General features: G+C 23.8%; 11 protein-coding genes across 11 annotated transcripts; 7 read left to right on the forward strand and 4 right to left on the reverse strand.

Annotated features, from left to right (window-relative positions):
- Window positions 1-470: 470 nt before the first annotated feature.
- On the forward strand, window positions 471-2,097 carry DICPUDRAFT_37084 (uncharacterized protein; the record flags this gene model as incomplete). Its single annotated transcript, XM_003290204.1, has 4 exons — window positions 471-591; window positions 688-1,555; window positions 1,626-1,838; window positions 1,926-2,097. 4 exons carry the CDS (start codon window positions 471-473, stop codon window positions 2,095-2,097), a joined length of 1,374 nt encoding a protein of 457 aa, XP_003290252.1.
- Window positions 2,098-2,749: 652 nt separating this feature from the next.
- Window positions 2,750-4,378, forward strand: DICPUDRAFT_37069 (uncharacterized protein; the record flags this gene model as incomplete). The annotated part of the gene is made up of 2 exons (XM_003290205.1): window positions 2,750-3,726; window positions 3,814-4,378. The coding sequence occupies 2 exons, from the start codon at window positions 2,750-2,752 to the stop codon at window positions 4,376-4,378; spliced, it is 1,542 nt and encodes a 513-aa protein (XP_003290253.1).
- A 456-nt stretch (window positions 4,379-4,834) lies between these two features.
- DICPUDRAFT_80998 (uncharacterized protein) lies at window positions 4,835-5,335 on the forward strand (the record flags this gene model as incomplete). Its single annotated transcript, XM_003290206.1, has 1 exon — window positions 4,835-5,335. The coding sequence occupies one exon, from the start codon at window positions 4,835-4,837 to the stop codon at window positions 5,333-5,335; it is 501 nt and encodes a 166-aa protein (XP_003290254.1).
- A 1,743-nt stretch (window positions 5,336-7,078) lies between these two features.
- DICPUDRAFT_80999 (uncharacterized protein) lies at window positions 7,079-8,538 on the forward strand (the record flags this gene model as incomplete). Its single annotated transcript, XM_003290207.1, has 3 exons — window positions 7,079-7,583; window positions 7,684-8,204; window positions 8,284-8,538. The coding sequence occupies 3 exons, from the start codon at window positions 7,079-7,081 to the stop codon at window positions 8,536-8,538; spliced, it is 1,281 nt and encodes a 426-aa protein (XP_003290255.1).
- Window positions 8,539-9,037: 499 nt separating this feature from the next.
- On the forward strand, window positions 9,038-9,638 carry DICPUDRAFT_154756 (uncharacterized protein; the record flags this gene model as incomplete). Its single annotated transcript, XM_003290208.1, has 2 exons — window positions 9,038-9,056; window positions 9,457-9,638. 2 exons carry the CDS (start codon window positions 9,038-9,040, stop codon window positions 9,636-9,638), a joined length of 201 nt encoding a protein of 66 aa, XP_003290256.1.
- Window positions 9,639-12,153: 2,515 nt separating this feature from the next.
- DICPUDRAFT_92452 (uncharacterized protein) lies at window positions 12,154-12,832 on the forward strand. Its single transcript, XM_003290209.1, has one exon. It carries the CDS (start codon window positions 12,158-12,160, stop codon window positions 12,788-12,790), a length of 633 nt encoding a protein of 210 aa, XP_003290257.1. The 5' UTR covers window positions 12,154-12,157; the 3' UTR covers window positions 12,791-12,832.
- Window positions 12,833-12,898: 66 nt separating this feature from the next.
- Window positions 12,899-13,048, reverse strand: DICPUDRAFT_154758 (uncharacterized protein; the record flags this gene model as incomplete). The annotated part of the gene is made up of 1 exon (XM_003290216.1): window positions 12,899-13,048. The coding sequence occupies one exon, from the start codon at window positions 13,046-13,048 to the stop codon at window positions 12,899-12,901; it is 150 nt and encodes a 49-aa protein (XP_003290264.1).
- Window positions 13,049-13,056: 8 nt separating this feature from the next.
- DICPUDRAFT_37081 (uncharacterized protein) lies at window positions 13,057-13,290 on the reverse strand (the record flags this gene model as incomplete). Its single annotated transcript, XM_003290217.1, has 1 exon — window positions 13,057-13,290. A coding segment is annotated over one exon (234 nt), but the record flags the coding sequence as incomplete, so codon positions are not given.
- Window positions 13,291-13,616: 326 nt separating this feature from the next.
- On the forward strand, window positions 13,617-16,036 carry DICPUDRAFT_154760 (uncharacterized protein; the record flags this gene model as incomplete). The annotated part of the gene is made up of 4 exons (XM_003290210.1): window positions 13,617-13,635; window positions 13,744-14,546; window positions 14,569-14,602; window positions 14,727-16,036. The coding sequence occupies 4 exons, from the start codon at window positions 13,617-13,619 to the stop codon at window positions 16,034-16,036; spliced, it is 2,166 nt and encodes a 721-aa protein (XP_003290258.1).
- A 1,753-nt stretch (window positions 16,037-17,789) lies between these two features.
- On the reverse strand, window positions 17,790-20,343 carry DICPUDRAFT_154762 (uncharacterized protein; the record flags this gene model as incomplete). Its single annotated transcript, XM_003290218.1, has 2 exons — window positions 17,790-19,327; window positions 19,398-20,343. The coding sequence occupies 2 exons, from the start codon at window positions 20,341-20,343 to the stop codon at window positions 17,790-17,792; spliced, it is 2,484 nt and encodes an 827-aa protein (XP_003290266.1).
- Window positions 20,344-21,757: 1,414 nt separating this feature from the next.
- DICPUDRAFT_154763 (uncharacterized protein) lies at window positions 21,758-24,410 on the reverse strand (the record flags this gene model as incomplete). The annotated part of the gene is made up of 3 exons (XM_003290219.1): window positions 21,758-21,787; window positions 22,367-23,400; window positions 23,465-24,410. The coding sequence occupies 3 exons, from the start codon at window positions 24,408-24,410 to the stop codon at window positions 21,758-21,760; spliced, it is 2,010 nt and encodes a 669-aa protein (XP_003290267.1).
- Between the last annotated feature and the right edge of the window lie 3,340 nt (window positions 24,411-27,750).

The raw sequence follows: 27,750 nt of genomic DNA on the forward strand, positions 1-27,750 counted from the left end.
TTAATAAAATTTTAAAAGGTGTGAGTGTATATGGGGTTAGGTGTTAAAAATATATTAATGTAAATATAAAATATATACATATATATGTTCACTATTATAACTAAAATGATATATATTTATTTATTTTTTTTTTTTTATAAATAAAAAATTATAATTATAAAAAAATGAAAAAAAAAAAAAAAACTAAATGATTTAATGGGTGTTTATAAACACATTTGTCTTTTTACAAATTAAGATATTTTAATAAATAGTGTGTGTGAAAATATAATTATAGATATAACAATACATTTTTAATTTCGCTTTTATTAAAATAATTAATTGGGAAATATGAAATCTAAATCCAAAAAAAAAAAATTTTAAAAATAAAAAAAAAAATAAAAAAAAAATAAAAAAAATATAATTTTTTTACATTTCTTTTTTTTTTTTTTTTTTTTTTTTAATTTTGTCTAATCAAACTCATATCTCTTAAAATGATAGAAAATGCTGTTTCTTATTATAGAAACAATCAATCAAAATGTTTTACAGTATTAGCGATATTTTTAATAGTGTATGAAATATTTGTAAATAAAGTTATGCTGGACTATGTAAAATGTATGTACACATGTTTCTAAAAATAAATATTTATTTGTATTTGTATTTATATTTATTTATTTATTTATTTATTTATTTATTTATTTATTTATTTAGATACAGAAATTGATTGGAGTACATATATGCAACAAGTTAAATTATTTTTAAATGGTGAATTAGATTATATAAATATTGAAGGTGATACCGGACCTTGTGTATACCCAGCTGGATATATTTATGTATTTAGTTTATTATTCAACATCACAGATCAAGGAAGAGACATTATGAAGGCTAGATACATCTTTGCAGGAATTTATTTAGTTTTCACAATTGTAGTATTTTTAATTTACAGTGAAGCTGTCAAAGAGAGTGAACAACAACTTAAACCAACTTTAAATCTAGCACAAAATAAATCAGCAACACCAACAATACCAACAATACCAACAACACCAACATCAAAAAATAAAAAAAATAACAATAATAGTAGCAACAAATATTTATATATTCCATTTTATATTATTGTATTTTTATGCCTCTCAAAAAGAATCCACTCAATTTTTTCATTAAGACTATTCAATGACTGCATTTCGATGCTAATTTTTTATGTAGCAGTATATTGCTTCATCAAGTCAAGATGGTCTTTAGGTTGCATGCTTTTCAGTATGGCTGTATCAATTAAAATGAATCTATTACTATTTGCACCATCACTGCTCCTCTTATTATTGATGACCTTTGGTTTTTGGAGAACCATCCCAAAACTAATGATTTGTGGTTTAATTCAAGTCGCTGTAGCCCTCCCATTCCTCAAAGAGAACTATGTTAGCTATTTAATTAGAGCTTTCGAATTCTCTCGTCAATTCCTTTACAAATGGACTGTTAATTGGAGATTTGTCCCCGAAGATATTTTCCTATCAAAAGAATGGGCATTATCCTTATTATTTTTACATTTAACATTTTTAGTTTTATTTTACTTTAAATGGGTTAAGTATGTATTTATATCATTATTATCATCTATCAAAAAAATATTAATATTTTTGTTTTTTTATTTTCTAAAGACAAGACGGTGGTTTATCTAATGTTATTAAAAGAGGTAATAAAAACCAAAACTCATCAATTCTTTCAACAAATTTCATTTTATTGGTTTTGTTCACTGGAAATTTCATTGGTATTACTTTCTCAAGATCATTACATTACCAATTTTATGTTTGGTATTTCCACACCATCCCATTTTTACTTTGGTCCGCTCCAAATATTAATATATTTTTTAAGTAATTATAATTTTATATTTTATTATTTAATGTAATAGGCAAATTTTCTAATTATTTTTTTTAATATTATAAAAAAAAAAAAAAAAGAATATTATTTATAGTCATCACTGAATATAGTTGGAATGTATACCCATCGACATCCATAAGCTCAGGTTTATTAGTTTTATCAAATGTTTATTTAATTATCTCACTTTATTTTTCACCAGTTCCAAATTCATTAAAACAATCAAACTCAACCAAAACTAAAAAAACAAATTAGGAAAAAAAAATATTCAGACGATCATAAAAACTTGTGTGCAATTTTTTTTCTAAAAAATAATTTTCGTTGGAATTTTTCCTTTAAAAAAAGAAAAATAAAATATTTTATCATATCAAATATTTATGCATATGAAATTCATGGATCAATTGTTATTTTTTATTTACTAAATATAATGTTAACTCTATCAATTTGGGAATTAAAAATACCTCTTTGATTTTTACCAGGTTAACTGAAAAAAAAAAAAAAAAAAAAAAAAAAAAAAAAAAAACACTAACTTAATTTAGAAAAAAATATAAAAAAATAAAATAAATAAATTTAAAAATAGTTATTTAAAAATAAATTTAAATAAAAATTATTAAAAAAACCAAAATTAAAAATATATATTTAAATATATAAATAAAGTTTTTTTTATATCTATTTTTTTTATTATTTTTTCAAAAAAAGTTTTGACTTTTAGTGGTGATGTGTACCCATATTAACTTTTTTTTATTTTTTTTAATTTTTTTTTTTAAAATTTTTTATTTTCATTTTTTTTTATAAAATTTTTTTTATTTTCTAAAATTTTTTTTTTATATCTTTTTCATTATAATTTTTTTTTAAAATTAATTATTTTCTCATTAACAAAAGAGTTTGGGAGGATATAGATATAAAAATGTCAGAAAAAACTATTAAAAAACAAACAAACAATAATAAAGGTGGTGAAAAAAAACCAGCCTCAGTACAAAAAAAAGACAGCAACAATAAAGATAATAAACAACAAAACAATAATAATAATAATAATAATAATAAAGATAATAAATTCCCACCAGATGCAGTTTATGATGGAATTCAAAAGAAAATTCAAGAAAAAAGAGATGAAATTGCTTCAATTAATAATCAATTAGAAACTTTAAAGACTGATTTAACCTCACTCAGATCTGAACGTAACCAATTAAAGACTCAAATTGAACAATTCTTTGAAGCCAGAAAGAATCGTAGCGTTGATCCAATTAAACAAGAAGCCCAAAATGCCAGAGATAAATTCAATGCATTACTTAAACAACAAGAAGAAAAGAAGAAATCATTAATTGCACTCGAAAACTCACTCACCATCAAGATTAATAAAGATTCAAAATTAGAAGATGTTCTTGCTTTAATTATAAGCAAAGGTCTTGAACTTGAAGAACAAATTGAAAACGAAATCAATCCAAACCAACAACGTATTCTCTTAAAGAAATCATCCCAAAATAACAGTCAAAAGAAATCAGTCGAAGAATATTTCACCGAAAAGAAAGAATTTGATTCAATTAAAGAACAAGTTAATGCCCAAAAAAAACAACTCGATGGCATTACTGCTCAAATCAAACCAGTCGAAGGTGAAAAAGAAAAGAACGACCAACTCATCAAAGGTCTCAAAGATAAACGTACTGCCATCGAAGCTCAAATCAAAGAAAAGAATGATAAATTTGAAGAATTAAAGAAGAGAATCGACGAAATTAAAAAAGACATTGATGTCGAAAGAGCTAACCAAGAAGCTCATGTTGTCAAGCGTAAAGAACAAAGAAAACAAGAAGCCGAAAAAGTTAAACAAGAAAGATTACAAAAGAAATTAGAATATGAAGATAAGAAAAAGAAAGAACAAGAAAGAAAGTAAGTTGATTTAATAATTTATTTATTTGATTCAATTAATATATATTAATTTTTATTTTTTAATTATTTTTTATTTTTCTAAATTAGAATCCAAGAAGACCTCTTAAAAGTTGCTTATGAAGCTGAAATGGGTCATTGCGATTCATTAACTGCATATTTACAAGCTCTTCAACCAAAAGAACAAAAAGATGATTCATCAAATGCCAATAAGAATGTTGCTGAAATCGAAGAAGGCTTTGAATTAATCAAAAAAGAAAAGATCTCAAATCACAGAGAAAACCCAAAGAAAAAGAATACCCAACAAGCCGCTAAACAATTACCAGAAGTTATCAAACATCCATTAGATATCTTCACCAAATTCGAAAAACTTTCAATGGTTCCACCACCAAAATATACCGATATTCCAGAATATCTTGAACAAATCAAAACTAAAAAAGAATATTACGTTAAGTTATCAGCCAAAGAAATGGAAGAAAGAGCTGCCAAAGCCAAAGCTGATGCTGAAAAGAAACAAGAAGAAACTGTTGCTGCTGCTTCACAAGACTCTTCTGAATCAACCCCAGCTGCTTCAACTCCATCCATTGAATCAACTGCCACAACCACCACCTCTGATAATACTACCACCAATAACGTCGAAGTTGAAGCCCAATAAAAATTTAATTATCATATAATTAATTTTTTTTATTTAGCTTCCTCTTTTCATTTTATAATTTTATTTTATATCATCCCATAATAATAATTTTTTTTTTTTTTAAAAACAAATTAAAAAAAAAAAAAAAAAAAAAAAAAAAAAAAGAAAAAAATAAAAAATATTTATAAAACACAAATAAATAAATATTTATACACACATTTATTTTTAATGTTTTTTTTTAAAAAAAAAAAAAAGATAAATAATCTTACCCATCTTTTTTTAAATATAATTAATTTAATTAACTCATTTATTTAATCCCAACACAAACAAAATATAAAATGAAAATTATTTATAATAAATAATTTTTTTCATTTTAAAACTAATTTTTTTTAATTTCAGTGTTTTTTTTTAATTTTTTAGTTTTTTAGTTTTTAAATAATTTAAAATAATTTAAATAATTTATTTTATAAATATGGGATGATTCAAACCAGTATTTATAATTATTTGGATTTAAATTTAGACATAAATTCAATTTTAAATTCAGAAGGAATTAATAAAGTTGGTTCTGATGGTGTTAAAAATATTGGTGGGGCTAAAAAGTACCACCAGTATTCCGCTAAGTATCGTCATTCATGGATATGCACAACAGATGATGGTTCCAATGGTGGTACAAAGAATCAAAAAGAACTCATGGCAACTTTTAAATATAAAACGATTAAACAAAATAGGGTAAAAGCTCAACCATCAACCATTGACCACTTGTTTCCAACTCTTCAATGCAGTTCATCTTTATATTCAACAAATGGTTCAAAAAGAGTTGTTAAAACAAAAGTTTTACCAAAAAAAGAAATACTTAACACCATCAACAATGATGGATGTCCATCCATTCCAGTTTCAAATGATCCACAAAATGAAGCTAAAAAGAAAAAAAACAAAAATATAGTAATTTTAGAAATTCTTGAAAAGTTAAATGAATAAAAGATATTATTTTTTTTATTTTATTTTTTAAAAGTGTGTTTTTTGTTTTTTGGGATGTGTTTTTTGGGATGTATTTTATGAAATAAAATTGTATATAAATTGGGCACAATAAAGCCAATTCTCCGGTAATTTGTTATGATAGGATATAAGAAATCACCGAGAAGATATACACCTTTTGCCCAGGGGAAACAAAAAATATACGCCCAAAGGGGGGCTCGAACCCCCGACCACAAGGTTAAAAGCCTTGCGCTCTACCGACTGAGCTATCTGGGCAATTAGTTGAAATTAATTTTTTCACTTTTTTTAGGCGCTTTAATAAAAAATATAAAATATATTCATTTAGACAATTTAGATATTTTTTGCAATTGTGTAAGCTTCTGTATAAAAGGGAATTTATTTATATTACATAAGTTTTATAATGGTTGTTTTACACTGTGCAAAGGAATTGATACAGTAGTGCGCAAAAGTTTTGACCCCTTTTATAAAATATTTTTTTATTTTTCTTCAATAGCAGCTGCGACCTGCAAGAGCTGTTAAGACTATTTAGTTGAGATTTCTGCAAAATACTACGTAGGGTGAAGCTTTATTTTTTATGTCATTTTAAGGTTATTAATATGATATAATAAAAATTAATAAAAAAAAAAAAAAAAAATTATAAAAAAAATATTTTTTAAAATTAAATATATGTTGATTGATGTTTTATAAAAAGGTAAAAAAATGTATTAGTGTTAAATTTTTTATTTAATTAAATGATTAAGTTTTATTCAATATTAAATGAGTGAAATTTATTATAATATGCAGTGGATTTTTTTCTACCTTTTTTACAACAACCACTTTTACAAAAATATAGAAATAATTTGTATTTTGTAGTGTATTATATTTACTTTTAATTAATTTACCATTAGCAATTTATTGTAGGGGGTTTAAAGAGTGAAATAAATCATTGTATTTGAGGTAAATAGAAATTTTGAAAAAATAAAATAATAAAAAAAATTTAAATTTTTTAAAATTAATTCTTTTTATAATAACAAAATAAACTTCATTAATATTATTTCATTTTTACAAAGTCTATAAAAACGGCAAATATAATAATTAATTTCACTGGGTAAAATTACAAAAAAATATGTTATTATTAATTTTAATTAATAATAATCATGATTAAATATTTTTTTACTTTTTTACCTTTATAATTATTTAAAATTCATATAGTTTTTTTAATTTAGCAAAATTTTTTATATTATATTAATTTTTTATACATTTTTTTTCTTTATTTTATTTCTTTGAGCTTCTATTAAAGTATAACAATTGTTTTTTTTTATTTTTTTAATAAATTATATTTTTTAAATTTTAAAATTTTTTTTTTTTTAAAAATTTATTAAAATTTTTTCATAACACTCACACCCACATTTTCACTCTTTGCATTTTATATAATTTATATACATTTATTTAATTATACATATACACATCTTACATTTTTTTATAATCAATGTATCACAAACCATATTTCATTAAAAAAAAAAAAAAAAAAAGTAAAAATGATTTTTCCAATAGTTGGAGCTATCTTCCTTTATTTATTTTTATTTTTTATCTCTAAATACTTCACCAATACCAACAATAACTCACCACCACAATCACAACACAGCCACAATCACCACCACAATCACCACATCAACACAATCAACACAATCAACACAACCAAAACGTAGTGCATCAATCCCTAACTATAGAAAACTATTTCAAGATATGGATGCATACGAAAAAAAACAACAAGAACAAGATGAACAAGATGAACAACCAGAGCCACACTCGCCACAGCCACAACCAGAAACAAAACGTTCTACATCAATTCCAAATTATAAAAAGCTATTTCAGGATATGGATGCATTTGAAAAACTACAACAAGAACAAGAACAAGAACAAGAACAACAACCACAACAACCATATTCAACTGCACAATCAACCAGCTATCCAAATTTAAATAAAAACCACTCTCGTTATAATACTGGTAGTGCACCATCAACATATCAACCACAACCACAACAACCACAATATTCTCATTCAACTACACAAGCAAATACCTATCCTAACTTTAATAAAACTCAATCACGTTATACTACAGGTAGTGTTCAATCAACCAGTCATAAACAAAACCCAAAGCCACCCTTAAATCCAAACCCACAACCATCAAGTGCACATTCTTTTAGCTACCCAACATTTAATAGGGATCAATCACGTTATAATGTTGCTGGTAATTCCACACCCACCAATTCACCACAACAATGCCCACAACAACCACAACAACCATTTAAAACATCAAGGGCAGAATCGAATTACCCAGCATTTAATAGTGCACATTCACGTTTCAATACAACTGACGGACCAAAACCAGTTTCCAACCGACCAACAACAAAGGGCACACAGATCATCAGAATACCCATCAATGAATAAAGAGCAATCCCGTTACAAGTGTGCTAGTTCAACATCAAATATTCCAGCTTTTAATTCTGCAAATAAAGAAAAATTAGATAGAGAAAAAGCAGAAAAAGAACGTGTTGAAATAGAAAGATTAGAAAAAGAAAAGATGGAAAGAGAAAAGTTGGAAGAGGAAAAAAAAGAAAGAGTCCGTGCAGAAAAGGAACGCGAGGAAAAAGAAATATTAGAGAAAGAAAGATTAGAGAAGGAAAAAATAGAAAGGGAGCGTTTAGAAAAAGAAGAGGTTGGCGAATGTTGTATTTGTTATACCCAATTAAACTCCGACAATTCTACCTCGATAGATTGCTCTCACAAATTTTGCTACAGATGCATCACTAAATGGTACCAAATAGAAGATACATGCCCATTGTGCAGAAAAACATTTTATTATATTCAAGTAAGTAATTCATACATTAATATTTATACATAATAAATAAAAAATATACTTATTAATTTATTTTATTATTTAATTGCAGAGAGAGGGTCGTATTGCAACAGATGTTGAATTGGATAGAATTCTTCAAAAATACAGTTCTGAAAATAATTCCGAAGAAGAGTCCAAAGAAGAGTCCAAAGATGAGTCTGAAGATGATCATTCCGTTTATGAATCAGATTTCGATTCAGATCATCGTTCCGTTTATGAATCAAATATCGATTCCAATGATCATTCCAATCATGATTCATCTTCTGTTAACAATGAAGAATTTGTTGACTCTATGGATCTCGATTAATCATATAGTTCAACTCTTTTGAAAAAAGCTCGAAAATGTACCATTAAATTCTGAATATCAAATAGAAAGCAAATTATTAAGGTAACAATAATGATTATCATTAAAATAGTTATAATTATATTTAAATATAAAAGAAACTAATATTTAATTTTAATATCTATATAGTTAAATTCTAATTCTTTATTATCCGAATCAATACGTTTTTTGTTTAAGATCTCTAATCAAACATTGGGTTTATGTTAAATAAATAGTCAAAACAAAGTGCACCATAATCATCATAGAATCCATTTACATCAACTATTATCACATTTCTCTTTTGATAGCTCGCAAACATATATTTAAATCACCGCTACCACCTCAGTACTTAAATGGAACCACCTCACAAATCACACTCAAAATTATAGTCCAGTAGTATAACCACAACCACAAGTTCAACTTTTACAACACATATCAAGAACATCTCAGTACAATTCACATTATAATTTTAATTATAGCCATTATGGCAGCAATCTATTCAAGTAAGTAAATTATCATAAAAGTTAAAATAAAAACAAAAACTTAAGAAAAGAAATCAAATAACTAACATATTTTAATTTAATCCACAGGCTCCAAGAAATTAACAATCATTCATCATTTGTATTATAAACTCTGCAAATTTCACTTCTAGATGAATAAATTTTAGTTATATGTAAAATTAAATTACTAAAAAAAATTTTAAATAAATTTAAATAAATTAATAAAAACCTTGTTAATATCATTATATTATAATGTAATAGTTAACAATAGTAATAATAATAATAATAATAATAATGATAATAAAAATAAAAAAAAAAAAAAATTAAATATATATATTTATTTTTTTATTATTACAAATATTTTATTTATTTATTTTTTTTTAATTAATTATTTTATTATCAGTAGCTTCCAATAGAACTGGTGATGTTTTCCAGCCATTGATCGATCAAAATAAACCTAAAACTAATTTTGAAGTTAGTGAAATTAAATATGGTCAAAATGGAAAATGCACAACAATAGTATGGCAGTGTAAAAAGAATAAAACATTTTATGTCCTAACCAATATTAAAAGAAAAAGAAAATGAACAAAAGAGAATCAAATATAAGATAAAAAAAAATCAATATGAAAAGAAGTTTATAACAACACCAAGAGTAATATGGTTATATCTTTTTTTTATTCTACATTCTTTATCTATTTTTATCTTTTTTAAAATAAAATTTATTTTTAGATTAAATCTTCCATGTGATACCAAAAAACGATACACTTTTCATTTATTTTAGTCCTATTTCAAACTTTAGTTTTTTATAATTATTTTATTTTTTTAATTTTAATTTAATTTTTTTTTATAAAAATTAATTTCATAAACAAAAAAAAATTAAAAAACTTAAAATTTTCCCCCATACTTAATTTTTTTTTTTTTATTATTTTTTTAAATTTTTATTTTTTTAAATTTTTTTATTTTTTTATTTTTTTTTTTTTATAGCTCAAATTTATTAAAGTTTTTATTAAACCTTTCTTTTTTTTTTTTTTGACATCATTAATAATAAATAAAACAATAATAAAATATAAATATACAATAATAATATAATTCCACAAAAAAACAAATAATTAATTAAAATATTATAATTATATAATTTTTTATTAATATAAATAATCAAAATGAAACATATAGAATATACAAAAAATAAAGCAGCTTTATCAGAGTTTTATCCAAGTTTACCAGCTAGGGGATGGTATAAAGAGATGGGGTTAAATAGTATTAATAGCAAAATTAAAATTATATCTTTAGATGAAAAAATAAAAGAAAACTACTATAATGGTAGTGTTAATAGTTCAAAGAATAATAGTAGTTTTTATAATAGTAATAGTAATAGCAATAGTAATAATAATAGTAACAATAGTAGTTTGGATGGCTTTAAACAATTTTTTCAACCACAGTTACAACAAAATCAAAACCAACAAACACAACCCCAACCACAATCACAACAAAATAAATTTCAAACTCAATACCAACCATATCAACAACAACAAGCAAAAAATAATTATAAAAATTATTATCAAACTTCAAATAAATCAAATGAATCTTTAACAAAAAAACAACAAAAACAAATAAATTCATCACCAAATGGCAATAGTTTTTCAATTTTGGATGATGATTGTTCCCTTTCGCCACCACTTTCAAAAGGATTCGATAATACACCCATTTCTGAAGGATTACTTGACAATAAATCGCCTGCTGAAACAGATGAAGATGATACATCAAATGGAGATAAAATTTCATTTCTTCAAGGAATGTTTCCTGAAATCGAAATCGAAACTTTACAATTGCTTTTAGAAGAGTCAAAAGGTGATGTTATATCAATTGTAGATACATTGGCTTTCAATAATTTGGATTTCAATGGCACCGAAGACGAAGAAGAAGAAGAGGGCGATAAATTTACAGGATATCCTGTACACCAAAAATCCCCTACATCACCATCTAGCAAAACTTCATCATTAAAAGTAAATACCACACCAATTTCATCCAGTTCATCTTTTAAACCATATCAAGAACCAGTCAAATCATCATCATCATCAACATCAATATCTCCTCAGTTTAGTAGTGATGCAGTAGCAGACGAGGATTTTGAACAATTATTAAAAGAAATTGAAAAGAATGACGAAGAGTTATTAAAGCAACAAAATGAACAGATTTTATTAATGATTGAAAAAGAAAAAATCGAAAAAGAAAGAGTTGAAAAAGAAAGGATCGAAAAAGAAAGAATTGAAAAGGAAAAAGAAAAGAAAGTTAAATCAAATGGCAAACAGGTCAAAAAGAATCAACACCAATTGACAATGGATTTTAATTCAACCGTTCAACATATTAAAGAGCTATTTCCAAAATATACCAAAAGAGAAATCACAACATTCCTTGATAGACATTCATATGATTTAAATAGCACAATCGATACATTATTATCATTGGAAACTATAGAAACACTTAACGTTAAAAAACCAACAACACCAACATCACCAACTAAATATAAAGATGAAAATAAAAATTCAACTTCACCACCACTTATAAAGGATATTTTGTCACCAGAGGCTACATTTGTACCACCAACTCCAATGCCAGCTGTAATACCATCTCCTCCACCAACACTATCAGTTAGAACAAATCAGTTACAACCACAATTGTTTAGTAAAACCAATAATAAATACCAAGACATTCAATATGTTGGTAGTTCAGGGTCATCTTTATCAGCCAAAGATAAAGAGAGATTCGATGAAAAAGATAAAACAGATAGAGAACAATCAGAATCCATTTTACCACTACCATTAGATTTTGACAGAAAGATTTTACAGTTGGCATTGCAGTTCCCTTTGGTTGAACAAGATATGTTGGAATCAATTTTTGCTCAAACTGGATTTAGAATTGCAGATACCATTTCAATAATTTATGATCTATTCCCTGAATGTAGAAATCGTAGTAAAACCTCAGTGTCTACATTTGCAAATAAAGTACGTGAAAGTGGTAGTTATAGTTATAATAATAATACAACAGGTAAAGGAAACAATTCTACAACAACTGCTAAATCAATGGTATATGAAATTTCACCACCAATGGGAAGCAAAGTAAATATTTTACCAACCAAACCAAATAAAGTTGAGATTTATTCAGGCAATAATGAAGAAACCGAATTTAAAAAAGTACAAAATCCACAATCAAAGCAACCAGCAAGAAGAAATCCACATCAAGAACATCTATTGAATCAAAAGTCATATCAAGACCATAGAGCCGAAGCTGAAAAGTATGCTAAATTAAGAAATGCATGTTTCCAAGCAGCTGCTAAAGCCTATATGAAGAATAAACCAGCTGAAGCAAGACAACTTTCTGAAGAAGGTAAAAGATATGATGAGTATCATAAAGAAGCCAATAGATTAGCAAGCAATCAAATATTTATGGATTGTAATTCTAGAAGTGGTGATACTCTTAGAATCGATCTTCATGGTCTTCATGTTGGTGAAGCTTTGGATATGGTGCAAAGAGCAATAGAAATACATGCTTCTGGTGAATATAGTGGAAATAATCGACCTCAAATACTCAGTATTATCACTGGTCAAGGAAATCATTCTGTCAATCGTGTAGCTAGAATTAAACCGGCTGTTGTAGCTTTCTTAAAGGAATGTAAAATCAAATATGTTGATAAACAGGGTGTACTTGAAGTAGATATAAACAGTTTAAGAAATTATTAGAAATATTTATTTATTAAAATAAATTGTATATTAGAAAACATTAAAAATTTTTTTATTTTTTATTTATTTTTTTTCGAATATTATAATTAATAGTTGACCAAAATTTTATTATTCTAAAGATTTTAAAACAAGGTTTGTATGAGCTGAACAATTTGTAAATACAATGATAACATTTTTTAATAATGAATCAGCAATAGATCCACGAAGTCTTGTAATAACATTTTGAAGGAATAGATCCATGAAGTCTTGTAATAACATTTTGAAGGTTAATAGTCATTCTTGGAATTGTTATCGATAACAATTAAAACTGCTGATAGACTAGAGCAATTTTCGGCAGATTCAATAATTTTACCAATGTTTATGTCATCTTGTTCAACACCACGTGTATCAGATAAACCTGGTGTATCAATGAAAGAAAAAGTTTTTGAATCTTTTTTAAAAGAATAGGTATTACAACTAGCAGTTTTACTCTTTGTTCTATGATAAGAATCATTTTCATTTGATTTTTGTTTAAAATTTTTTTTAAAAAAAAAGCTAAAAAAGATTATTTTTTTATGAAATATGGTTATTGAACTTGGAAAAAAATGATTCTATTTTTACCCACAAAAGATTGTTCAATTTTTTTAACACACTGTGGTTGGACAAAATATTAAAAAAATGATTCTATTTTAATCCACAAAAGATTGTTCAAACACAGTTTTTTAAAAAAATAAAACTTATATAATATAATCTAAAATTAGCGTTTTAAAACTGTTAATAGATTCATTGAAATAAAAGTTATAAAATAAATTTTTTTTTTTTTAATTGTAATTTATGTTAAATAAAAATGAAAAAACCAATTATTAGTATTTTCTTTATATTTTTTATTTCTAAAATATATTCACAACAAAGTAAATGTTTATTAAAATTCATTAAAATTGTATTTATTATTTTTGCTAATATTTTTTTTATAGGTTTGGTATATTACAACAGATCATATATTGAATTTGACACTGAATATCCAAGATCAACTAATTTCACCTTATACGATGATTATGATTGTAAAAATATAAAGGAAGTTTATTCAACTGAATGCAACACTGAAAAATGTGTTATTAAATTGGATGAAAATCAGATAAAAAACTTTTATGGAAATTGTATTCTAAGATGCTATATTATTCCTTCAGGCACAAGTTATTGTAAAAAACCAGTTGATACGAATAGCTTCATGTTTTCAATAAACACTTCTCTCTCAAAATTACCATCAACTGAAGGGGGTAAAGTTCAACTTACTGGTAATTATTTAAGAAATTATGTTGATGATTATTACATTGTAGAAGGAGCTAAATTAGGTATGGAGTTTAAGATTAGTGTTGATAAAGAGAATTTTGATCCTGAAAATTTAACTCTAAATTTTCCCCCAGGTTATGGAAGTTTTATATTGTCTCCATATTTTATATATAAAAAGGAAATGTATTTAAACTATGCTCCTCCATATATTTCTCAATGTAATTACAAAGATTCAATAGTCACTTTAGTCGGTTTGAATTTTTATATTAACCCGTCAGTAGCTCACGTCACTATTAATGGAATAAATGCATCAATTGCTTCAATAGATCATCGTTTATTAAAACTTAATTATGTTACTGAATATTCTCAAATATTAAATATAAATGTTACCATCGGGGATATTTCATTAGAAAATAGTTATACATTTGATATTAAACCACAACCTGTGTCGATTATTACAACTGTATCAACTTCAAAAATAATGGAGGTATAATTGCAATAACTGGAAGCTATATGTCATCATCTCAAACATCAAGGACAAATGTAACTTTAATCAGTAGTGATAATAAAAACTATAATTGTGAATATATTTCATCAACAACATCTCAAATCGTTTGTTTATTAGAACCTGGTGAAGGATTAATAAATAAAATTAAAATTAAAATAGATGAAATTGAAAGTACAACTGAAATAAATTTTAAATATGGTGTACCTCATTTTACATCATCAACTGCAATTCAAATTAATAGAACAAATGAATTTTCAATAACTGGTATTAACTTTGGTAATAATAATGAAATAAATGGTACAATTAAGCTTTTACTTGATGGTAAAGAAAAGAAAGGAATAGAAATTACATCAATAAGTAATGATGAAATTAAATTATCATTCAAATTACCAAATATATGTGAAACATCTGTAAAGCTATCAATTGAGGTTAATGATGTTATTTCAAATAATAATATAACAATAACACCACAACCTACATTTATATTAGCTCCATCAAGACCATTAACCAATGGATCATCATTGCATATCGATAAATACTTTTCATGTAAAGAGATAATTGTAAAACCATCTATTACAGTTGATAATTCTAATAATCACATTGATTGTACTTTGCTTTCAAATACTGAAACAAGTTGTAATGTTGGTGCTGGAACTGGTAAACATTCATTTAAATTTTATGTTGATGGTATTGAAAAAATCAATTCATTATTTGAATATGCACCACCAACACTTGTATCACATATTGTCAATGGATTAAAAACAATTACATTAACTGGTAATAGCTTTGGTAATGATTCATCAAAATGTAATTTAACATTTGCAAATAAAAATGCTACATGTAAAGTTATCAGTGATACAACTATTAAATTCGATGCAGATTCACAATATGATTATGGTAATGTTAATCTTATAATCGATAGTATTCCAATGTCAAATGAAAACTATAAAATAATGCTACCATCAATAATTGGATTGGTAAAAGATAATAATATTTCAACAAGAAATGGAACAGTGTGTATTAGTGCTTCAAGATTACCTGAAACTAAATCTGGTGTCAACAATTCAAATAATGTCACAATTGAAATTAAATCACATTTAAAAGATGGTACAAATACATTTAAAGATTATAATGTTTCAAATAATATGATTTGTGTATTATTAAATGATGGATATGTTGGTACATTTGATTTATCAGTATTCATTTATAATGAATTCATTTCAAAATATACATTATCATATAATAAACCATCATTTAATAATAGTTTAATTAATATTAAAGATGGTGGTAATAAAACTTATCAGTTTGAAGTATATGGTAATGAATTCGGTGAACCATTTGAAATTCATATTAATTCATCAAAAGGTGATTTAATAATGAATTGTACATTCAATATATCAATTCAACATAATAATATAATTATTAATAACGTGTATAAATTTATTAATTTTTTTTTAAAAATTTTTTAAATTAATTTTTTAATTTTTATTTTTTAATTTCATTTTTTTTAATTTAATTTTAATCACAAAAACAATATAAATAAAGGGTGTTAATCACACAGTTAATATTTGTATAAAGGTTTTTAATTTACATTTCAAAAGAGTCTTTAATTTATTTTGCAAACAGTTTAGGTATGAAGGTTTTATACTTTATATGTCTTATCTTTAAATATTTTATATATATATAATAGTAGGCGAAGATTATTACAATATACATAAATATTGTTAAGAGGATTTTTAAATTTTTTTTATTACAATAAAGCAGTTATATAATTAAGCTCAATATTTAAAATTAAAATAAATAAATTTAATATAATTTTTTTTTCTATAAATACTTCAAAATTTTTATTTATATATCAATATCAAATTTATTAATATATATAAAAATATAAAAAATAATTATATTTTAAAAAAATAAAAAATAAATTAATAAATAATTAATATATATAAATTAATAAATTTAAATTTATAAAAAATAAATATATTTTAATATTAATAGCTAAATATCAATGGAAGGAACAAATAAAAGGACCTATTACCAGAAGAAATTCAATTTAAGATCTAGACAAAAAGCTATCAACATCCCTATAACATTAGATTTCATTTTACAAATGGTAAAGTATACATATTATTATTTAATTTATTGATAAAAAAATTATATATCTTATTTTTAATAGATGGTAAATGTTTAGCAGCAAAAAAATATAGAGAAAAAAACAATCTTTCAAATGATACAATAAATACTCTAGATTATCACTTTGCCAAAGAGATAGTATAGAGCAACTATGATGAACCTTTAATTCAAATGCTTATTGAAGAAAAAAAAGAAACAAATACATATATTTCAAAGTATAAAGAAATCCAAAAATACTTACAACTCCTATTAAATAGTAACAAAAGTAACTTTAAAAAAGAAATAAAAAAAGAAATGAAGAATGGCATGATTGCATTCCGAATGAAGAATAAAGTTTGTTACAATTGTGGTCAAGATCACAACATCAATGCAATGAAAGAAAAAGTTTTTGAATCTTTTTTAAAAGAATAGAAATAGTATTTGACATTGTTAGAAAGAAATTTTATTTTTATTATTATAATGTTAATAATTTTTATTATTATTATGTTAAAAATGTTTTTTTTAATAAAATATTTTTCTTTATGTAAAAAAAAATTTCAAAATTTTGATATTAATTTTTTTTTTATTTATTTAAAATTTTTTTTACTTTGCTTTCCAATAAAAAATATCTTTTTTAAAAACAAAGGTAGAATAAGTGATTAAAAATTAATTTTTTTTGTAAATTAACAAAAAAAAAATATTCAAAGAAATTATATCTAGATCATTTGTTTTATCCAAATAAAAAAAAATCCTGAATATTTGGGAACAAATTGGGGATTTGTTTTAAAATATTTCAAAAAAATAATATAAAAAAAAAAAAAAAAATCTTATAAATAAATTTCATTGGATAATACTTAAGAAATCCCATTCTTTATTTAAAATTTTTTTTAAAAAAAAAGTTTAAAAAGATTATTTTTTTATGAAATATGGTTATTGAACACTCTATTCGAAAATTGGAAAAAATAAAAAAAACGATAATTTTTGAATTATAATTTATGAATAAACTATTTTATATTTTTTTATTTGTTATTTTTTATTTGCATTTATTGCACACTAATTGGTTTACATAAAGAGGTTTTTTAATTTGATAATTTTTTATGATCTTTTTTATCATTTTTGGGTGCTGAATTTTTTTTTTTGTTGTTCAGGTGAAAGTATTTTTTGGGCCATGGTAGTGAAACATGTTTTACATTGAATATTTGGACCATGTTTGATTTTTAATTCTTTATATTTTTCATTATCCAAATTAAAATTATTTTTGCAAGAAATACAGATTAATTTCTTTTGTTTAATACCACTATTTGGGTCTGGTAGGAATATTTTTTGGGCAGTGGCTGTGAAACATATTGAACATTGAATATTGTTACCATGTTTGATTTTTAATTCTTTATATTTTTCATAATCCAAATTAAAATCATTTTTGCAAGAAATACAGATTAATTTCTTTTGTTTGTTATTATTTATATCTGGTGAGAATATTTTTTGGGCCATGGTAGTGAAGCATGTTTTACATTGAATATTTGGACCATGTTTGATTTTTAATTCTTTATATTTTTCATTATCCAAAATAAAATCATTTTTGCAAGAAACACAGTTTATTTTCTTTTGTTTAATACCACTATTTGGGTCTGGTAGGAATATTTTTTGGGCAGTGGCTGTGAAACATATTGTACATTGAATATTTTTACCATGTTTGATTTTTAATTCTTTATATTTTTCATTATCCAAATAAAAATCTTTTTTACATGAAATACAGTTTTTTTTTTTTTGTTTATTAAATGGTACTCTAGTAGCAACATCAATTCCATTGGACTTTTGCATTTGGTGCATTTGAGGTTGTTGATATTGGGAACCTGTTGCAATTTTGATTTTATTTGGTGTATATTTGTTCTTGTTCATGTTTATTCCCATTTGAGATGGATATTTGTTCATGTTCATGTTCATGCTCATACCCATTTGTGGTGGAAATTTGTTCATATTCATGTTCGTGCCCTTTTGAGGGGAGAAACCAACCTTTGGGTTATTCATATTCTTTGGATTTATCTTGGCACCTTCTGGACCAAACTTGCTATCTGAACAAATATTATCTTGTGCAAAATTATTATTTTTAATGTAATCCTTTTTAATTTTTGATTCATCAATTGAAATATTTTTCTTTTTTGATTTTAACACTGATTCTTTGTTCAAGGTATTGCATATTTCTCTGATTACTCTAATCATTTCATCAGCTGATTTTCTTGCATCAAATGATGTTGAATTTTTTGCCTCCATTTCCATTTGAGTTAATGTTATTTGAAGTTCATCAACTAAATTAAAACCAGAACATAGTTTTTTCAATTCTTTACACGAGTATACAATTTCAGTGGTCATTTTTTTTAAAGTTTCATCTGCTAACTTCTTTGCATCTGAAAGTGTACTAATCTGGCCAGAATATTGGGTAGATAATTGTGAACTTTTCATAAATTTATCCTTCAAATCTTTTAGCTCTTCTTCTACAGTTTTTTCAACGCTCACCATTGTTTTTTTATCATGATAATGAACAGTATAAGAACATTTGCTTGGGCAAATACCACAATTATTACATCCAGACATTGCATAACAACCAAGAAAGGCATTGTCACCCATTGTAGAAATTTCTGATAAACGACCTTAATTTTTTAAATTAATATATATATTAAAAGAAATTTTTTTTACAAATTTAAATGTTAAGTTACTTACAATTGTCATGACAAACATGATTACATGTACTACAAATTGTACTATGATAATGAGCATCTTTTAATTCATAAGTTGCAACTGTTGTTTTTTTTGTATAGTTTTTAAATGACTCGACATCATTGTTTGCTTTTTTCAATTGGGCTTGATAAGAAGCTAGTGAATCTTGAAGCATTTGAAGATTACCAATATCTACTTTTGCTTTATGTAGAGTAGATTTTATAATCATTCTATGTTTTTTCATTTCCCCAAAATGTTTAGTGGAGACAGATGATAGTTTGGATACAGTTTCTAAAAGTCTTTCAGTGGTAATAAAAGAACGTTCAAATTCTTTTTTTAAAGCATCAATTGAATCTTCGTCCCAAAGTCTTTTATCTGAACTGAATGCATTGTTGTTCATATGAAAAATGTTATCGGTATTTACTTCAATTTCCAAAGATTCTATAACAAAGTTTCTTTCAAATTTATAACAATTTGTAAATACAAGGAAAATATTATTTAATAATGAATCAGGAATAGATCCACGAAGTCTAGTAATAACATTTTGAAGGTTAATAGTCATTCTTGGAACGGAGCCATTGATAACAATTAAAACTGCTGATAGATTTAAACAATTTTCGGCAGAGTCAATTATTTTACCAATGTTTATGTCATCTTGTTCAACACCACGTGTATCAGATAAACCTGGTGTATCAATGAAAACAAAAGTTTTTGAATCTTTTTTAAAAGAATAGGTATTACAACTATCAGTTTGACTCTTTGTTCTGTCATGAGAATCATTTTCATTTGATTTGAAATTTTCTGTGGCATCAAAAAACTTGGTTTTAATTGCAACTTTGATATTGTCTGGAATTTTTCCACCCAAAAAATAATTTGTTATGGTATTGATCAATGTTGATTTACCAGACCCAGTTTCTCCAATTACCAATATAGAGAAAGTATTTGACATTGTTAGAAAGAAATTTTATTTTTATTATTATTATGTTAAAAATGTTTTATTATTATAATGTTAATAATTTTTTTATTTTTTTTTATAAAATTTTTTTCCTTTGTTTAAAAAAAAATTTTTAAATAAGAAAAAAAAAAATATTTTTCCCCATAAAAAATATCTTTTTTAAAAAAAAAAGGAAAAATAAGTGATTAAACCTTAATTTTTTTTGTAAGATAACAAATAAAAAAAAAGATTTTTGAAAAAAATGTTTTATCTAAGATCATTTGTTTTGTGTAGGCCAAAAAAAAAAATCCTAAAAAATTAGGAAAAAATTGGTGATGATTTTCAAATATCTAAAAAACAAAAATTTTTTACAAAAAAAGAAAATCTTATTTAAATTCAGTAACCAAAATTTTTTTTTTTTTTTGATATCAAGATTTTAAAAAAATAATTTTTTTTTAATTTCAATCAACTACCCAAAAATTTTTTATTGGAAAAAATATCAAAAATAATAAAAAATCACTAAAGTTGTATTTTTTGAATATTAAAATAAAAATTAAATAAATTTGAAAATATTGTAAAAGTGGCCCAAGTTTGCCCACACATTTTTTATTTCAAAATTTAGTGAAAAAAAAGTTAAAATTTTGGTGGGTTTTTTTTTCAAATTTGGGCAAACTTGGTTACTCTTACAATAATTAAAAAAATAAATTTTATTAAATAAACAGTATACAATAAATAACGCTACTGAAACATTATTTGAAAAATTTATTTAAAAAGACAATTTAGGGAATCATTACCAAGATTATACACTACTATTTAATTACCAAGTTTATACACTACTATTTAATGTAAACGAATTAAATACCTAATTATCATGAAGAAATATAGTTAGAGTTCCAAAATTATCTTTCCGTTTATCTTTTAAAAAACCGGGAAGAAATTATCCAAAAATGACTATTTTTTTCATAAAAAATTAAAAATAGATAAAAGTGGATAATAAAAAATTAAAAAAAGGATCCTTTTATAAATTTATAAAAAAAAAAAATAGAATTGTTATAAAAAAATTCAAAAAACCCAATGTTGATGCAATCTAGTTATTTTTTGGGTCTATTTTATATTTATATTTATAATAATTTACTATTATTATTTAATTTTTTTTATCTAAAATAACTACCAACTTTTTTTTCCTTTGTCAATGACTCATTTCCATCTTAAATATATTTTTGTGGTCTACATAGATATTCAATGGGACACTGTATCATTTTAATTATTTTTGGGATTTGAAGAGTGTTAATATAAATAAAAAAAACAATTAAAATAAACAAATATAAGGGTATAAATATTCATAAAATTTAAAAGGAAATATATAAAATTAAAACAAGAAAAGGAAAAAAATTGGGTTATAACACAATGTTGGTGAAAAATTAGACTATTAAAATGATAATAACAAAGGTGATAACAACTATTTTAAATAAAAAAAATAAAAAAAATTATATTTTTAACAATAGTTTATTTTTATTTTTGACAAATTAATAGATTTAAATATCCAAATGAGTTCTTATGTAATGGAAGTTTTTAACTTGATAATTATTTTTTTTCTATACTATTTTCATCTTTTTTTTTCTATACTATTTTTTGATTTTTGGGTGTTGAAATTTTTTTTTTTGTTTTTCTCTTCATATTGTTTATTTATATCTGGTGAGAAAATTTTTATAGTAATTTTATCGTGACACGATTTACATTGAATATTTGGAACATTTTTGTTTTTTAATTCTTTATATTTTTCATAATCCAAAACAAAATTATTTTTACATATATTACAGTGTAAGGGTTTTCCTAATTTCTTTTGTTTGTTTTCATTATTTACATCTTTTGAGTGTATTTTTATAGTAATTTTATCGTGACACGATTTACATCGGATATTTGGGACATTTTTGTTTTTTAATTCTTTATATTTTTCATAATCCAAAAAAAAATTATTTTTACATATATCACAGTGTAAGGGTTTTCCTAATTTCTTTTGCTTGTTTTCATTATTTACATCTTTTGAGTGTATTTGCTGGGTAATTTTGTCGTGACATGATTTACATCGTATATTTTTACCATGTTTGTTTTTTAATTCTTCATATTTTTCAATATCCAAATAAGAATCTTTTTTACATTCATTACAGTTTATTTTCTTTTGTTTTGTTTCATTATTTCGATTTTTTTGTTTTGGAATATTGTATCCCTTAAAAATGCATTTATTACACAATAATGGTTCACCTTGATTAGTTATTTTCTTGAAATTATCTTTTGGTATTGAAAATGAGTTTTTACAAGAGGAACAAATGACTTTTTTTATTTTCTCTTGGGTGGTCCCTTTGTTTGATTCTTTATTTGAATTAGAAGTATTATTATTTGATTTCAAACATTTTTGACATTCAGGTTTTCCCTTTTTTTCAAGGATATAATCAAATGATTTTTTTTCAAGATAAAAAGCTTCACCACAAGTTAAGCAATCACATTGAATTTTTTCTTTTTCATTATCTTTAAAAATTTTATTTTTTTTAATTTTTGATTCATTAATTGAAATATTTTTCTTTTTTGATTTTAACTCTGATTCTTTGCTCAAGGTTTCACATATTTCTCTGATTACTCTAATCATTTCTTCAGCTGATTTTTTTGCATCAAATGATTTTGATTTTTTTGCCTCTGCTTCCATTTGAGATAATGTTATTTGAAGTTCATCTATTAAATTAAAACCTGAACATAGTTTTTTTAATTTTTTACATGATGATACAATTTCAGTGGTCATATTTTTTAAAGCTGCATATGTTAAGTTCTTTGCATCTGAAATGCTACTAATCTCACCAGAGAATTTGGTAGATAATTGTGAACTTTCATTATACTTATCCTTCAAATCTTTTATTTCTTCTTCTACAGTTTTTTCAACCCTTACCATTGTTTTTTTATCATGATAATGAACAGTGTATGAACATTTACTTGGGCAAATAGTACAAGTGTTACCACCAGACATTGCATAACAATGAAGAAAATCATTGCCACCCTTTGTAATAATTTCTTCTAAACCACCTTAATTTTTAATTAATATTATAAAGATAATTTATATACAAATTTAGAATATATATTTACTTACAATTGTCATGACAAACATGATTACATTCACTACAAATTGTACTATGATAAGGAGCATCTTTTAATTCATTACTTACAACTTTATTTGTTTTTGTAAAGTTTTTAAATGACTCGACATCATTATTTGCCTTATCCAATTGAGATTGATAAGATTCCAGTGAATCTTGAAGCTTTTGAAGATTACCAATATCAACTTTTGCTTTATGTAGAGTAGTTTTTATAGTATTTCTATGTTGCTTCATTTCCCCAAAATCTTTAGTGGAGACAGGTGATAATTTGGAAACAACCTCTAAAAGTTTTTCAATGGTTATAAATGAATCTCTAAATTCTTCTTTTAACTTCTTAATACAAAAATCGTCCCATTCTTTTTTATCTTTACTGAATGCAGAGTTTTTCATATGAAAAATATTATCTGTATTTACTTCAAATTCTAAAGATTCTATTTCAAAGTTTCTATCATATGAATAACAATTTGTAAATACAATGATAATATTATTCAATAATGAATCAGGAATAGACCCACGAAGTCTTGTAATAACATTTTGAAGGTTAATAGTCATTCTTGGAACGGAGCCATTGATAACAATTAAAACTGCTGATAGATTTAAACAATTTTCGGCAGAGTCCATAATTTTACCAATGTTTATGTCATCTTGTTTAATACCACGTGTATCAGATAAACCTGGTGTATCAATGAAAACAAAAGTTTTTGAATCTTTTTTAAAAGAATAGATATTACAACTATCAGTTTGACTCTTTGTTCTATCATTAGAATCATTTTCATTTGATTTGAAATTTTCTGTTGCATCAAAAAACTTGGTTTTAATTGCAACTTTGATATTGTCTGGAATTTTTCCACCCAAAAAATAATTTGTTATGGTATTGATCAATGTTGATTTACCACACCCAGTTTCTCCAATTACCAATATAGAAAAAGTATTTGACATTGTTAGAAAGAAATTTTATTTTTATTATTATTATGTTAAAAATGTTTTATTATTATAATGTTAATAATTTTTTTATTTTTTTTTATAAAATTTTTTTCCTTTGTTAAAAAAAAATTTTTAAATAAGAAAAAAAAAATATTTTTCCCCATAAAAAATATCTTTTTTAAAAAAAAAAGGAAAAATAAGTGATTAAACCTTAATTTTTTTTGTAAGATAACAAATAAAAAAAAAGATTTTTGAAAAAATGTTTTATCTAAGATCATTTGTTTTGTGTAAGCCAAATAAAAAAAAAATCCAAAAAAATTAGGAAAAAATTAGTGATTGATTTTCAAATATCTAAAAAAAAAATATTTTTACAAAATCTTATGAATTCTAAAAAAAAAATCTTGATATTTTTAAAATAATTTTTTATAAATTTCGATCAACTGCCTAATATTATTCGAGATTCTATCATATTTACTTGGCCAGAGAAAATGTGATAATTTTAATCAAATTTTTCTAATTAGAGTTGGCTAGAGATAAATTCATTTTAAGTTGGTTTAAATAAATCTGTATCCTTTTTACTATTATTATTAATTATTATTAATTATTATACCTTTTTTTTTTTTTTTATTTTTTTTTTTATAAAACTATATTTATTGACTATTAATATTATTGTTATTTGACATTTTATGTTTAAAATGATTTATTTAATATCGAATATATATATTTTAAAAAAATAAGAAATTAAATCTTTAGTTTTAATTTTAATGCTTTTTTAAATTTTTAATAAAATAAATTTTTATTGTTTTTTATTATTTAAAACCATATAGTAATTTTTTCCATCTTGTTTGAAATCTTTTCTAAAAGTAATTATTATTATAAAAGTGGATGCATTAAAAAAATAATGATATTTTAATAAAAAAAAAAAAATTTAAAATTAATTTTTTTTATTTTTTTTTTATTTTTTTATTTTTTTATTTTCTGGTTTTAGATATAGAAAAGATTTAGTGGATCCTATCCGGTAGCCAAAAAACCTTAACAACGTGACACAAGTACTGGATTTCAGTAAATCAGTTATGTCCAATTAAATAGCTGTGAGTTCAACAGTTTTCCATATGACCACCCGAGTTTCATTATTTTAATAACTGCTGCCTTTATTTAAATTTTTTTAATTAAACCCATTAAATAAAAAAAAAGATAATTCTTTTTATAAAATTTTTTTTTGACTTTATTTTGATAATGAATAGATATTAACTAGGGATGGAGAATTATAAAGGTGAACCCGGATCTGTGACCAAATGACATTAATTTGTACATAATAAAAAGGATGAAAGTGTTAATTGTTTTTGTTGATGGTATTTAATTGATAAATGATGATAGAATAAACCCATTGTTGAAAATAAACTTTATAGGAAAGAATGCAATTAATCTGAGTAAATAGATTTTAGAATTGAAATTTCGTTTTTTTCAAATTGATTAACTTGGATTTAGATTTGGAGGGCATAAAGAACTGATGAATGAATAGAGTTGGATGGATTAATTTTCTTATTTTTATATGACATGATTATTTTGATGATTATTATTCCATATTAATATTATTTACTATATTATCTTTATCCTTTTATTGATCGAATTTTGCATTATTATTTATAATATAATCTATATCCATTATATTTGTTATTTGTTTTATTATTATAATCGTTATTTGAATATGATTATTATTTATATTATTATCATTTTTATTTTCATTATTATTAAATAGAAAGTATTCTAATCTTTTTAAGTTTTAAAATTAAATATTAGTTTCTTTTATATTCAAAATTAATAATAACAATTATAAAAATATAAACTTTATAAATACCTTTAAAGTACAAATAAGCCAATGAATGATGAAAACCTGAAAACCCAATTAATAAGAATTAAGTAGACCCCAATAAATAATGGGTGACTTGAAAAAACCGAATGCTTGATAAATGACATAAAAAACCCAATTTAAAAAGAATAAACTAAACCCAATGAATGATGAACGATTTGAAAAAACCACAGCGCTTAATGAATTAAAAAAACCCACAATGTTTGATGAATTAAAAACCCACAATGATTGACGAATTAAAAACCACAGCTTTTGAATAACTTAATAAACCCACAATGTATGATGAAATATTTGAAAAACAACCCCAATGTTTAATGAATGACTCAAAAACCACAATGTATGATGAACGATTTGAAAAACAACCCCAATGTTTAATGAATGACTCGAAACCCACAATGTATGATGAAAGATTTAAAAAACAACCCCAATGTATGATGAACGATTTGAAAAAAACACAGCGTTTGAATGACTTAATAAACCGGCAATGTATGATGAAATAATTGAAAAACAACCCCAATATTTAATGAATGACTCGAAAACAACATTTAAAAAGAATAAGTTTAACCCCAATGTATGATGAATGACTTGAAAACTCCATTTAGAAAGAAAATATCGAACCCCCAATGTTTGATGAATGACTTGGTAACCCCTATTAAAAAAATACTGAACCCCAAATTTTTGATGAAAGCAGATTAAAAAGAAGATATTGAACCCCAAATGTTTGATGAGTGACCTGAAAGAAACCTCAGTGTTAAATGAATTACTTGAAAAACACAATTATAAAGAAAATACTGAGCCGCGATATAATGGAACATATGGAACCCCTAATGTATGAATAAATACTCGAAATAAATAAATCATTATTAAACCAAATATGAATTGACTCTATCTTTGTATTTTGGCTTTTCATTAATTATTTATTTTCATTTTGTGAAAATTTAATTTTCTTTTTTTTATCTATGTCTTTATCCCTTTCTTTTCTCTTTTTTTTATTTTCTTTTTCCATTTCTTTTTGTCTTTTCCTTTCTTTTTCTTTTTTTCTCTTTTCAATTTCTTTTTGTCTTTTTCTTTCCTTTTCTTTTCTTCTCTTTTCATCTTTTTCTCTTTTAAGCTTTATTATTTTTTCATTTTGGCTGTAATTTGTTAATAAAAGAGTTGGACCTTTATTATCTGTTTGATTTCTTCATTTTGCTATTTCATCAAACTCATTCCAAGCCTCATGGATCTTTTGTTTTACTCTTCTTTCAATTTCTTGTTTTGTGTCCATAAGGTTTGCTCTTTTTTTATGATTTTGTTGATGATGATGCTGATCCTGCTGATGATGTTGATATTGGTGTTGATGATGATGTTGTTGTTGTTTGTTTTTTTGATCTAATTCCTCATCAAAATTAGAAAAGGTTGTTGGAATAATTTGTGATTGTGATTGTGGGTGTGGTGTATATTGTAGTTGTAGTTGATGATCTTGATGTTGATGATGATTTTGAT

The sequence above is a fragment of the Dictyostelium purpureum genome (genome assembly GCF_000190715.1).
Source record: "Dictyostelium purpureum unplaced genomic scaffold DICPUscaffold_213, whole genome shotgun sequence".
NCBI lineage: Eukaryota > Evosea > Eumycetozoa > Dictyosteliales > Dictyosteliaceae > Dictyostelium > Dictyostelium purpureum.

Coding starts and splice junctions, on each gene's coding strand:
- DICPUDRAFT_92452 (XM_003290209.1), top strand. CDS start 12,158: ATGGGAAGCAAAGTAAATATTTTACCAACCAAACCAAATAAAGTTGAG.